Source organism: Prenolepis imparis, unplaced genomic scaffold (genome assembly GCF_030444845.1).
Source record: "Prenolepis imparis isolate NDT839.2.m4 unplaced genomic scaffold, iyPreImpa1.0 SCAF_10, whole genome shotgun sequence".
Classification (NCBI taxonomy): Eukaryota; Metazoa; Arthropoda; class Insecta; order Hymenoptera; family Formicidae; genus Prenolepis; species Prenolepis imparis.
In genome coordinates, this window is record NW_028141168.1 from 8,065,660 (window position 1) to 8,079,746 (window position 14,087).

The window sequence follows — 14,087 nt, forward strand, 5'->3', positions numbered from 1 at the left end:
TTTTAATGTTTATAACATATTATTATTTTTAAAATTAATTAGCAAATTAACTCTTTAATCAGCTGATTTCTGTCAAAAAATATTAATCACGGATGAGGTTAACAACGAACAAAACGATACATATTTGCTTCAATAAAGTTCCAATTTGTGTAAAATATTGCACCCTGAATTTATATAAAAAATTTGAACGAACTTTCCGAACAACCTAATACATTTTATGACATATTATTATTTTAAAATGTAATTAACAAATTAACGCTTTATTAATATTTTTTGACAGAAATCAGCTGATTAAAGCGTTAATTTGCTAATTAAATTTTTTATATATTTTAGTTTTAGACTGTCTTCTTCAAACTATTTAAATATTTTATACTATAAAAAGACTTTTTAATTAATAAGTACATTAATAAACATATTAATAAAAAAATTAGTACTTGATAGAAACTCCTCTTTCTCTGTTTTGCTCTAAGATTCATGTGACAAGATTTTTTTGTGACTTGGATCTATATCAGTCATGGTATTTTATTGAATTAATAAAAAACAATATATACCGTCCACGAATGAATATTCATCAACCATTGATCCTGTGATTTCAGATGCAAAACATCAACAACATCGTTATGTTTCCGCTGGATTCGGTGCTGAAAGGTGATTTAAGGGGCGTGAAGGGGGACTTGAAGAGGCCCTTCGAAAAGGCCTGGAAAGATTACGAGGCCAAGTACGCGAAAATCGAAAAGGAGAAGAAGCAGCACGCGAAAGAGGCCGGTCTGATTCGTACAGAGGTCACACCTGCCGAGATCGCCGACGAGATGGAGAAGGAGAGACGGTTGTTTCAGTTGCAAATGTGCGAGGTAAGTGATGCAGAGAAAGATCTAAACATAAAGTATAAACTCGCATCTCCCAGCGAAGAGGCGTATATACATATATATATATATATATATATATATATATGTATATATCTTCGATGCGCGTGCATCGAAATCCGGTTGTTTAGATACCGTCGCGTGTATCGGGGCTAAAAAAGTATATCTTCTAACTCGAGAACTTCATTTACATTTTACAATCTCGACAGCGCAGTCTATGTCGTTATACATTTTTTATTCGACAGTCTATGCAAGGTGTCAGACAACTGTCGTCTACATTTTACGTCTGGAAATTATTGAAAAATAATACAGCATAAATATTATATATAAAAATAAATTTATTTAAGTTTATTCTATCTATTTTTCTCTCTCTTAAAAATGTTGGGATATTAATAGAACTACTCCGAATTATACATGATTAAAATAGTAAGTTTTCAGATTTTAATAAATATATATTTATATATATTTGTATTATATACATATTCGTATATATACATATTCATCGATAGCTCTTTAACGTTTGTTTTTCTTTACTTATATTTTTTAAACGAATTCAGCAAAACTTTTTTTATTTGCAGGGGGGGTTAACCCCCCCCCCTCCCCCCAGCATCCGCCAGTGATTTATATAAAAGATATTGATAATAAATATAATATTTACATAAAAGATATTGAAATTTGAAGTCTGGTTAGCAGAATATTTAATGTTGAAATTGATTCTTCGTAAAAATGGGTGGAGCTCAATGAAGCAGTCCTTACGAAGACCCTTAGATTAAAGGAGTGGTGATAACTTGCAGATTGCTTTTACGATACGCTCGATAAAAGCGTATTTGAGGAAGGCACGAACTGTGTCAATCATTGCTCTCTGTTTGCTTGCAGTATCTGATCAAAGTGAATGAGATCAAAACGAAGAAGGGCATCGAGCTGTTGCAGCATCTAGTCGAATATTATCACGCGCAAACAAAGTGAGTGTAACGCGATTAATCCTTTGATTACTGCATCAATTACATCGCGATTTCATTGTAATATAATAATATTTATTTGATTTTAAGTTATTATCATAAGAAACATTTATCTCTTAGAAATCTTAATTTTTGGAATTTAAAGCATTCGGTCGAAATTCAATTTTCTGATTTACGTTTGGGATTTTAGTTATTTTCAGGATGGTTTGAAGACCATCGAACACTTCGGCTCGTACGTAGCCGATCTCAGCGTGAAGCTGCAAAAAATCAGGCAAACGCAGGACGAAGAAAGGAGACGGTTAACGGAACTCAGGAGTCTTCTTAGGAGTTCTGGATGTGACAAGGAGGTAACATCGACGAGAGCCAAGTCTCCTTCTAGCATTAATTCGTCACGGAAAGCGCGCGTTTGTAGGAGTAGATTTAATGGTCTTTAATTGGTACCGTTACTTCTTCACTTTCGTTTCACAGTACACGTTCCTCTTCAGGCGTCGTTGTTTTATTCATTGTGTCTGTTTCGGCCTATTTAATATAAAATTAAATACTAAAACTTTGTTAATATTTTTAATTAAGAGATTATTTTATCATATCTTATATTTCAAAATTTTGTGAATTATTTATTTATCAATTGTCAAATCGTATTGTCAAATCATTAGCATATATGTTATATGTCATCGTATGTTACACGTCATACGTAGAACTTAGGTAATGTTTACGATGCCGTTTCACAGTTGAACGCGAACGCAAACGCTGGCTACTCGCTGCATCAGCTGCAGGGTGACAAGCAACACGGCGTCACGCGTTCCGGCCACCTGCTGAAGAAGAGCGAGGGCAAGATGAGGCGAGTCTGGCAGAAGAGGCGGTGCGCCGTGCAGGCGGAGGGCTACCTCGATATCTGCCACGCGGACGAGAACAAGCCGCCCACGAGGGTGAACCTATTGACTTGCCAAATCAAATTGGTGCCGGACGACAAACGAGGTTTCGATCTCATCAGTTGTAAGTGTCTTGCACGCTTGACGGCCGAGCGAAACTTCGTTTTCGCGTCTCACAATGCGACGTAATGCTGTCATTGTCTCGATTTCAGACAATAGGACGTACCACTTTCAAGCGGAGGACGAGACGGACCAGCGCGCATGGATGTCGGTCCTGGTGAATTGCAAGGAACGAGCCCTGTTGCGGGCGTTTGACGCGAGCGGCAAGGCGGAGGCCGGCAGCGGAAATCCCAGCCTCGTGGAGCTGCAGCAGGCCGTCATACGATGCGTTATGCGATTACCCGGAAACGATCAGTGCTGCGATTGCTCCTCGCAGAACGGTAACTTCTTGAATGTCGTGGATTGTTAGCGGCCGACCTTTCTCTAACGCGTGCCAAGTCCGTTCCGTTATTCTTGGCGCGTGCCTGAGGCGTCTTTTTCCCTTAGACTGACGTATTATGAATTGATTTATAATTATAATCGAATTAAATCATACTTTCATGATGGAAATCTTTTATTAGAATTATTAAATAATTATTGTCTTCAAAGTAGTATGCGTGATATCTCTATCAGATTATACTCGCATAAAATTAAGACTTTTCCATCGTCGCAAGAACTTCTCCGTCATCGGATGGCATGAATGTTCTCTCCGGTTCGCTCGCCATAGGGGGGACATTGTCGCGGATATTTCCGCATGACAAAGCGGCAACTTTCAGCCAGCGCTCCAGTTCCCTCGTGAATGCGTTTTGTTGTCGAATGACAATTGTCTCTCCTTTTCAGACGCCACGTGGCTGTCGACAAACTTCGGCATAATAGTGTGCATAGAGTGCAGTGGCATCCACCGAGACTTGGGCGTGCACATATCGCGAATACAATCCCTGACGCTGGATAACGTCGGCACCGCTCAACTGTTGCTCGCACGACACATGACCAATCAGGCGTTTAACGAGGTGATGGAAGCGACGTTACGTCACAATCTCAAGCCGTCGCCGACGTCGACGATGTGAGTAAATTTATCATGTTTTCACGACGCGTATCCCTTAATGTTCACATTTACTTTCAGCATTTTCATATTTACTTTCTTGCTTCTTCAGGGAGGAGCGGTACGAGTTTATACGCGCCAAATACGTGGACAAGAGATATGTGATGAACACATGCGCAGACGAGCGCGATCTACTTTCCGATTTGGAACATGCTGTTAATAACCGTGATCTGCAACAACTTCTGCAAGTCTACGCTGAAAACGTGGATCTGGCTGCGCCGTTGCCAACATCGGTGAGGACATTATTGAGACTTTTTATAGAACCAAGAGGATGATTAAGAGAAATGCTTTCATAATTGCAGAAATAATTATTAATAATAGCGATAAAATTTGTTTTAGTCCCGATAATTTTTCTTTAGATTTAGAAAATAATTCATGTGATTGTATAAAAAGAAATATAAATTAATTAATAAAAAAAAATAAAAAATATAAATATATTATAAATAAAATTATCTTATTTTATGCTAAGTTCTATAAAAATCTATATTTATGTCGATTAGGACGTAGGCGAAACGGCGTTACACTTGGCCATTCTACGCGAAATGGGCAGCAGTCTCCACATCGTCGACTTTCTGGTGCAAAACATGCCTAGCGGTGGCATCGATAGGGCGACTATCGACGGCGAAACGGCGTTGCATCTTTCCGCGCGGCACGACAGAGCGGAAGCGATGAAGCTGCTTCTGCGAGCTGGCGCGGATCCCTCGCATCGAAACAAACAGGATAAGACTCCACTGGACATTGCGCAGGAAATGGGACACCACACTTGCAAAGAATTGGTAATTTAGCGAAATAAATATTTTTCAATATATTTTTACTTAACATTAATCATTTTTTATAATCTTTAATTAATTATAATACGCTTAAAACTGATGATTTAATAAGAAAAATAAGAAATGAACAAATACTTTCAGCTCAGTCACGCTCTCCAGAGGCAAAAGACATTGTTTGACAACGTAAACATTGACTGGAATCTTTCTCACGATGAAGGTTCCACAGACTTCTCCGATGACGAAACGATAATAGAAGATAGAGTGAGTAGCATCAACTTGAAACGGAATAAATCGGTACATACATTCTACGATTTGTATTTATCTGTGTATATATTCATAGTCGCAAATGTTCCTCTTGCAGAATGGATGCCTGACACCTGAAAAGAAATCACGTAGCAGACCACCATCATACGCCGGAGGCGGTGGTACTGGACCGGGTGACTCCCCGGTGACATTACGCAGTCGGAGCAGCACCTGCGATAGTTTACAAAGTGGATCCTCTCCGAGTGCCTCGACGAATCGTCAACAAATGCCTCCACCGCCACCTCCACAGGCGAGAAAGCCTGTAGCTGGTAAGCTAGACATTTTATACGATATACGATAAATCTGTGTCGAACGCATTATAATTTATTGAATAATTACCGAGTTCAGCGCAGAGATAATAATCAACTGTTCAATAGGAATTGATTGTAATTCCTAGTTATCGTAAATTCAGCCAACTTTGACACATTGAATATGTATATATCATCCATTTTTTATATATTATTATTATATAGCATTTTATATATTATGTAATTAATATATATTAATTTATATATTATTAATATTTTATATATTAACAAAATAATTAGGAACAATGTTTTCTTTGCTAAACGCGCTTACAGTCAACGTTGTACAATTCACTTTACTTTCTGTTGCTAATATTTTGATTATGCCAATATTTTTGAGCAGTTCCCACTCCTATGGCGCCGGACATTTCACTAAACATCCACGGCTCGCTGAAGAAACGGGTAGCACCGCCGCCGCCGCCATCCATCGGAAATGCCGCTACCTCGTCGCACTACGGTATGCTACCCTTGTCTACGTCGACGCACAGTCGTACGACCAGCGAGCCAATTTTAGCCGGCCACACTTTACACACTCTACCGCATACGTTGAACACACTAAATAGCCAACATCATAAGAGATCACCGAGCGGCGACTCGTCGACCGGACACGGTACATTAAGATAGATAAATCTGGCAGGCGAAGCTTGCTGATATTATAATCATCATATCGACATCCGCATCTCTCTTTCTGCGAATAGGTATGGACAAGGTGAACAGCTCGACGTTGCAGAGACCACGAAATCCACCGCCTCCGGCGCCATCCGGCGTCACGTGCAGACTCAGCAACGGACGTAGCAGTGAATCCCTGAGCTCCATGTGCTCGGATCATGGTTTAGGCAATCCTATTCCGCCACCGCGAAAGGTAAATTATACTTAAATTGTCTCAATAGGAATTTCGCGATTTTGAAGAAGGAAAGATATTATTTTTATGTACGGAATAGGTACTTTTTTTTCTTGATAAATGTAAGATTGCGTTTTCTTCTGAATTCATGATATTCTGAATACGTGCATCTTAGTTCATTGGCGATTCGAAAGCTAACAAAGCACCGGGTGAAAATTTGTTTAGGATTTTAAGATTTATCTACATCGTTTTAGAGAAGATTCGAGATAAGCGAGCGCTTTGTATATTGATCTGTATACAAGACTGTAGATGTAAATACAGCTGCTTCAATAAATACAAGATGCCATTAATAATTTTATATATTTTGATGAAAAATATCGACGAGGTCCTTTAGTAAATAAATGCAAGATATAAATAAAAGGATATAATCTTAAATAAATATAATGAATATAAGATCTGTCAGCGAATGTCAACATCAAATTTGACAAGACCAAATTTCTCGAAAACATAGAATTTGAGGCACACAAATTCATAGAAATATTTCTATAGAAAGATTTATAGAAATATGCAAAGCTCTCGCTCTCGCATGCGATTTTTTATCTCCTTTTTATCTTCGAATGCGGCTGCCAGGCAAAATTATACCTTAAAATTGATATTACATCTATATATATTTCCTAACAAGTGTTTAATATCAACATTATACAACTATCGCACTATCTCACACCTTACCTGTTTGCACACATACCGGATGGTTGCCGTTTAATCGAAGTTTATACTAATGCAGTAGGGGAAGGTATAACTAACCAGGTTGTTTCCTCCGTAGTGTAGTTTTCACTCGTGCAGGCTTGAGTATTTCGCATATTGTAGTACTAACCATACGTCACACACGCATCGACCCTTATTCGTATCCATTATTCATATTTACAATACCATATTATAATTGACCCTTGTTTATATTAATTGTAAACGTAATAATTGAAAAACTTATCTAACGCGTAACAACTAGCAGAATTATCACTTTATTATTCCAGTCATTTCACTCATTGTCATTTCATATCAAATCATATATAAATAATCATTGCATATTCGTTAATATATAAACTTTGCGAAAAAAATAACGTCCCAAAGATAACGTCGAAAGCACTAATAAATAATTAATAGTAGATTAATTTTCACATATCAAAATCAAGTTTTAAAATATTTTGCGAAATAGTTTTCGAGATAAAATCGAAGAGAAAATTGCAGAATATTAAGCAATTTATTGCGAATTAAATAATTCGCTGCGATATAATTTGAATATAATGATCAGATGTAAAATATCTATCTATCCATTTACGGTGTGTGAATATCAGTGAATGCATGAATTTCAAGATCAGTGTGCTTTATGGTTTGTCATTAACCATTGTTGGTACAGCGAAGGGACCGGTCCAGGCTAGAGAGCTACGCCGAGGAGCCTTCATCTTTGCTCCTAAATCTGAATCTGGTAAACATCAGCCATCCCACATTACCCAGCATGTTACACTTGAAATTACCTGTTTCTGGAAACGTAATCTTTAAACAAAAAGAAATATAATCGTGTCTCGTCGCAATAATTAATTATAAAATCTAAATGATAAGATTTATAAATGCTCTGTCATTTTATAGATACTTTCAAGTGTAGCACTGTTTTGCATGATCAGTTCGTATCATCATTTGTATAACGTCAAGGTTTCGGATGTGTTATTTCCGCGTTATAATCATTTCGGCCTTGCCGCCAGTTGGAGCATACAGATATTCCTTATCAGTTAAGATACTACTCGATCGTAACAATGATATGAATCTCTCTTTCACAAGAACTATAAATAACTCTGTATATTGCCTTCTGACCGTTGACAACGTAAAATGCGTTGCATTGTGTGCGAACTAACATCTACATTTTTTCTCGACCGATTATCAGTCCTATCCGATTCATTAACATGAGACTTTCTTAAATAAAATTATATTTCCTTTCACGACTCTTGTGACTGATTTACAGTTTATATATATATATATATATTTAGGAAGTCGTTTAAATGTGAAATTAACTGTAAATATACTGATTCTCGCATGGATTTCCCCGAATGGTTTGGCAATACTTGAATGCATCCGTTATATTACTTCTTCGTGATATGTCCCCTCTAAAACTATTACTCTAATAAGCTACTCGAATATTAAAAATCGTATAACTAGCATGATTTTGATGTTTCATATTGGAAATTCTAGAATTTTTATATATATAGCCATCTACAAAATTATACTTCATTATATATATTTCATATCTATATTAAAATTAGATATATACATTCATACAATTACTTATTACAGTCTAAATATTAAGAATATAATTATTACAGTCTGTACACATAATTTAATTTTGCGCTACTAATTTATTACTTCTTTTAATTCTAGAAAAAAATTAATTAGAGAGTAAATTTTATGAATAAAATTAATTAACGGATTAATGAATTAATCGACACCGATGAAAGTAACTTTACGGCGTGCTAAAGACTTGCAATTCCTAGAATTTCCAATGTTCTCCGGAGAACAAGTATTCTTACGCGCTTGTCGTCCCCTGACAAAAGATACAAGCGACAAAAGTATGCTTGCTTCTGCGAGATGACTGAAACGCGCACGTTAATTACGACACTCGGCCTATTTCTCATTCTATAATTTTTTTCCCCAACGTAGCCGACGTCTTCGACCTTGACGGGTCTTCGACGCTGTCGAGCCCTGTACGACTGCGTGGCCGACAACGAGGACGAGCTGTCGTTTCGCGAGGGCGAGGTCATCATCGTGACGAACGAGCAGACCGACGATGACAATTGGATGGAGGGTGCCCTGGAACGAGCGCCGGAACGACGGGGCATGTTTCCGATTAGCTTCGTGCACATGTTGCAGGATTAACATTCGGTAAGCCTTAACTCGTTAACGAGCGTCACGAGCACTGCCAGTTCGATGAGTATCGCCAGTCTCGGCCGGAGAAGTTGGCTGAGGAAGCCGAGGGAATAAACCAACAACGTGACGCGCGTTCAAGCCATCTTTCTTCAAGCTGTGTCTCTTCAGAGCTCGACGACTGTGTCATGAGCGTTCATCGAAGGAACGAAGACATTAGACGAGCGCCGTTACTAAATGAAAGAGTTTAGTCTGCATTTCTCGTAGTTGTGTCTCGTAGGAAAACTGGTATCACCTTGAAAAGAAGTTGGAGTGCATCAGTCGCGAGCAAAAGGGTGGAATTTTACACCTAGATAATAAATACTTAAAAAAATTGAACAAAATAGTGATATAGATGTATTTCTTTTTGGTTTTTAAACATACGAAAGCAAGCTTACGATCTTAGTTAATTCTTATTTTTTTATTTATCTATTATATAAAGAGAAAATAATATTCAATAGCAAAAAATAAAAAAATTTTATGTTATTTTAAAATACATTTATAATTAGGAAGGAAAATGAATATACAGTAAAATTCTATTTTTTACTAATTAATTAATATTACTGTTATATATATTTGCATAATTATTTGCAAATTCGAATTTCATTATCCAGAAAGATTACCTATCTTGTTGACGATTTCTTGAACATTAAAGAGTTCTAAGACTTTTCTCTATGGCACAAAGTTATTTCTGCTCATGCAATGAAACTCTCATCTCACGAACGATTCTTTAAAGTCGATCAAGTATTTTGCAATTTTCATTTCCGTCATGTATGATGCACGATCAACACATATATCGTGTGATACTGTGTCTTATTCTAATTTAATTCTATTATTTACTTCGTCGGTTCAAATAAAGTTAATAGACACCTCGAAGATTTTATATTGAGCCACAATCAATACGTACATCGTAAATTGCACTAACTACGAAAAAAAAGAAAATAATGTTTAGCCAGGTATTAGTGTCTTACGCTGGATGACAATCATATCGACCTTTGAAGCACATGAATAATACAGTCGATAATGAATACTCGGGATATCGTCTTGTCATCCAGACAGATATGATTACGCAGCGGGGTTTTATCTTTCCTCGAAGTGTAATTTCTTCTCTCGTTCTCTTTGAAACATAAGATTAAACGTAAGATTTAAAAAAAAAGCTAATTGTACAAACGCCACAATGTCGACATTCGCAGGTTTCCGGTGTTTGTCGAAGAATGTTGTATCTGAAGAGTTTATGCGTAGAGATCATATGTATTCGTCTATTCATATTATATATATATAAATTAAATATATATATATATATATATATACTTTTACGGTATCCAAAATGTAATCTATAGTTAGAAATCCGGCTGACAAAGTATAACGTTGGAAGTGATATAAGAATATGTCGCGTATTGTAGCCGATGTTGATAATCAAGGAATTAGAGATGATTCTTGATCATAAAATCGCGCGATGCTAATATGTGATATATAATATTTCAGAGTAAATTATTTCACACGCTTTGCAATTTATTGAAACGAACAAATCGTGCGTCGAACGACATTTTCCATAAACGAGATGCTATAGATTTTGTCCGATTCATTCAACGTATGTACAAGACGCTTCTAAAAAAAAGAAAGAGAAAACACAAACAAGCATCTATCGATAGAGATAAACTCTAATAATAAATATATAACAATAATTATATATATGTAGAAAGCTAAAGAAATATATAAAGACTCGAATCTGCAGATTAGAGAATTGTGCTTTCACTAATGTTTGAAAAATCCTGTACAATACACTCTCGCGATACTGAATGCGCTAAAGTGGAAAAAAAAGAAAGATATGCACAGTTCACACGGTTTTTTGGTGTGTCACAACGTTCGTGCGTTCTATTGATCTGGCGAACACTTCTTTTTTTTTTCATACTGCCAATAATGGATCGATTTAAGGATAGACGAAGCTCTCGTGGTGTAGAAAAAAAAATCATATTTATACTCTGTACATTTAGCGCTAATTTCTGATTCTCCAAGTCTGAGATACCAATCAAATGCGTGATCTTCATACGAGACAAATAAATCTCAGAATCAAACGAGCAGATCTGACGTTAAATGTAAGATATAAATACAGAATCGTAGTCCTTATAATTATAGCGAAGTGATTAAAATTAGCGTAAAAAAAAAAAGAAAAGAAGAGGCGAATTTTACGGTTGTCGAGCACGAGATGTTACACACCGATGTTGCATGAGACATAGTATTATTAGCGTACTCGATTTAAATACGTCGAACGAGTGTATATTTTTTTCTGTAATGCCATACTACATGTTAGTCGATCCTCAAATAGAATAAGGTACTTGAAACCGGTTATTTAGCCGCCAAGCGTGCTACGAAAAATGACGGAAACGTGTAACATGACAGACAGAAATCTTCACATATTGCATTACGTTATTATTAATAATTCTTATTTGAATGTACGAGACCAAAGAGGATATTGCATAAAAAAAGGAGAGAATCGCGTCGAGAATGAAAGGTTTGCGGAACCGTTTTATAACGTTCTGATTAAAGGTTCTCGATCGTTTTTTCCGAATGAAGCGGAAAAGACTGTTGCAAAAGCGATACTTACTACTAAATAACATGATTATTTACTAATGCTGTCGATCGATAAAATGATTCCGCAAATAGTCACGAATCAGTAACATTATAGTCCGATATCGACGTGTGTTCCTCGTGTATTTATTTATACGGATCGCGAATATCGATGCTTGTGGGCACAGAACGAATGATTACTGTGTGTGAAGCTGTAATTCTTTCCTTGCGATTATTATATAAGGGCTTTGTACATACGTAGACGAACGAAAGTAGAATATATATATTGCTGTAACGCTATTAACTGTGACATTATTTCTTAAGTATAATTGATTGATTTAAACATATTAGGAGTGTGCAACACATCCCTGACTCTTTTATTTAAAAAGTAGCAGGAATTCTGAGCAGCAAAAATATATATCATCTTCCGGTTTTATTCCGATCGAAGTTAAAGAAAAGAATATCTCTGTAAAAAAATCACGTTATACTCATATATGTCAGATTCATATATACATTTTTCCGAAAAGCTAAATATGTTTTATTTTTTCTGAAAAAAAGTTATTAATTTATTTTTTAAAAATGTTCGAGCTTTATAAAGTAACAGGAGAGAAAATGGAAAATGCTGCAAGTGCCATTAAATCAAAAGCAGTGCTTTTCATGAAAATTTCCTTTCACAGAAAGAAATGTTTCGCTTTAAAAACAAAAAAAAATATATATTATCCATTAATAAAATTCTAAACATAATATATAAACGATACAGACAATACAGAATTTTCGATTCGAACCATGAAGTTGAGAATCGGCTATAATAAAAATTTTTTATGAGAGCATTCTCCACCTTTTATTAATTATCTCTTTTCGGCAACATCTATATAAACACGCAACATATATATATATATATATATATATATATATATATAAACACCAAACACAAAACTCGTTACCACATTTAGACAAAGTAAGATTGTTCTTCTGGCGTCAGTTAAATAGAAATTTTTGTAGACCTCTTAAACAATTAGAGAGATTTAGAGGAACAGAAAGTATAAAATAAAAAAAATTGCGGCTGGATGCAATTTTGTCTTTAAGTCAAAGCGATAAGATAGATAAGCTCGCCTAAATGGACGATATGTAGTGTTATATCAAAGTTGTATCTTACAACTTCGATACGTAGTATCTGTAATAAAAGAAGAAAAAATGTTATCTATTTAATATTAGATTAACGAGTCTTTCTCACCACAATCTACGTTGTCTTGGAATTCATCGACTTCTTCGCAAGCGCATCAACACAATATCGATTTACCTTCGGGATAGATAAGAGTAAAAAAGCGTGTGGTCGATTTCTATGTAAATACGTGTATAGATAAAAGTAGAAATTTTTGCGCGTGTATGTGTGTGTGTATATGCTTGACGACGAGAGGAAGCACGAGATAAATTGATGTTTATATTATATCGAATACATATATATACACACGCATTATATATATATATATCAAATTACGATCTAGATTTAAGAAGTATGTGGATACTGTCTATTTAAATAACCGTATGATGCGATCGAGATTCTTTGCATTTCAAACTTAAGAATAGTCGTTAGGTAGATCATAAATATTTATTATTATTTTGTAGCCACTTTCTCTCGTACTTTAGACGAGACGCGTGAATGTATAGCGAAAACGAAAGAGGTTTTTGGAATATTTGGTACGCACAACAAAGAAGTGCGTGACTCGAGCCAATCAATGATTGTATCACCATGATTAATTCTATATATTACAACAGAGTTATTAAAGATGGAAAGAGGGAAAATCTCTCAATCGACGTCAGCGTTTTTCAATTAATTGTTAATCAACAAAATAAAAATTAAAGAAAATCGAAACAAAGGATCAACAAAGACTTTGGAAAGTTTCTGTTATTTGAGTTTCTGTATTCATCTTGCACAGCAATTCATTTTAGAGAGAGGAGAAAATTGATTATAATGATAGGAAGAGACGCGAACTCGAGGACCCGCTTTTATGAGGAGGATGGATCCTTTTTTTATAATCGTATCCGATATTTTAACAACCTCGTATCAATATTTGCGTGTAAGAAGATGCATATTAATATATTAAATCCCTACGTATACGTAGCCATTCCGTTAGAGATGGTGAGCAAAAGAAAGAGGAAGAATGATGCAAGTCGTCGAACAAAAATCACACGATTCTAGATATTCGGCGAACGCGTGTTGTGTCGCCGGGGTACAGGTCTAAATATTTATATATTACATACGGAACGATAATATTGTATCGACGTTTACTTATTATCTTTCACCGTTAAAACTGTGCACAACGTCGGGGCGCGACTTAAAAAAAAATGTAACAGAAGGAGAAAATAAATGCTGTTTAGAGAACTACAAAATCAATCAACAGCTCTTTCATTTCTACAAAGTTACCTCATCGAAGACACTATCATTGTCAGATACACACGATAAGAAATCAATAATCCGAATAAGAGATATTTAGAACACAAGTGATAATCACATCTTC

At 35.7% G+C, this 14,087-nt stretch overlaps 1 protein-coding gene across 5 annotated transcripts in view; it reads left to right on the top strand.

The window, feature by feature from the left end:
• Positions 1 to 13,963, top strand: part of Asap (ArfGAP domain of ASAP) — a 49,534-nt gene extending 35,571 nt beyond the window's left edge. The window contains exons 4-17 of one of the 5 annotated variants that reach the window (XM_083048287.1): positions 597 to 851; positions 1,740 to 1,825; positions 2,013 to 2,169; positions 2,551 to 2,815; positions 2,904 to 3,131; positions 3,571 to 3,793; positions 3,885 to 4,065; positions 4,333 to 4,608; positions 4,744 to 4,896; positions 4,964 to 5,174; positions 5,554 to 5,667; positions 5,909 to 6,072; positions 7,466 to 7,534; positions 8,758 to 13,963. In XM_083048287.1, the coding sequence (XP_082904413.1) occupies positions 597 to 851; positions 1,740 to 1,825; positions 2,013 to 2,169; positions 2,551 to 2,815; positions 2,904 to 3,131; positions 3,571 to 3,793; positions 3,885 to 4,065; positions 4,333 to 4,608; positions 4,744 to 4,896; positions 4,964 to 5,174; positions 5,554 to 5,667; positions 5,909 to 6,072; positions 7,466 to 7,534; positions 8,758 to 8,973 (2,598 nt within the window). In that variant the 3' untranslated portion in view covers positions 8,974 to 13,963. Of the gene's footprint in view, positions 1 to 596; positions 852 to 1,739; positions 1,826 to 2,012; positions 2,170 to 2,550; positions 2,816 to 2,903; positions 3,132 to 3,570; positions 3,794 to 3,884; positions 4,066 to 4,332; positions 4,609 to 4,743; positions 4,897 to 4,942; positions 5,175 to 5,553; positions 5,821 to 5,908; positions 6,073 to 7,465; positions 7,535 to 8,757 lie in introns of all 5 variants that reach the window. The other 4 variants (XM_083048283.1, XM_083048284.1, XM_083048285.1 and 1 more) reach the window with 4 other exon arrangements.
• The last annotated feature ends 124 nt before the right edge of the window (positions 13,964 to 14,087 follow it).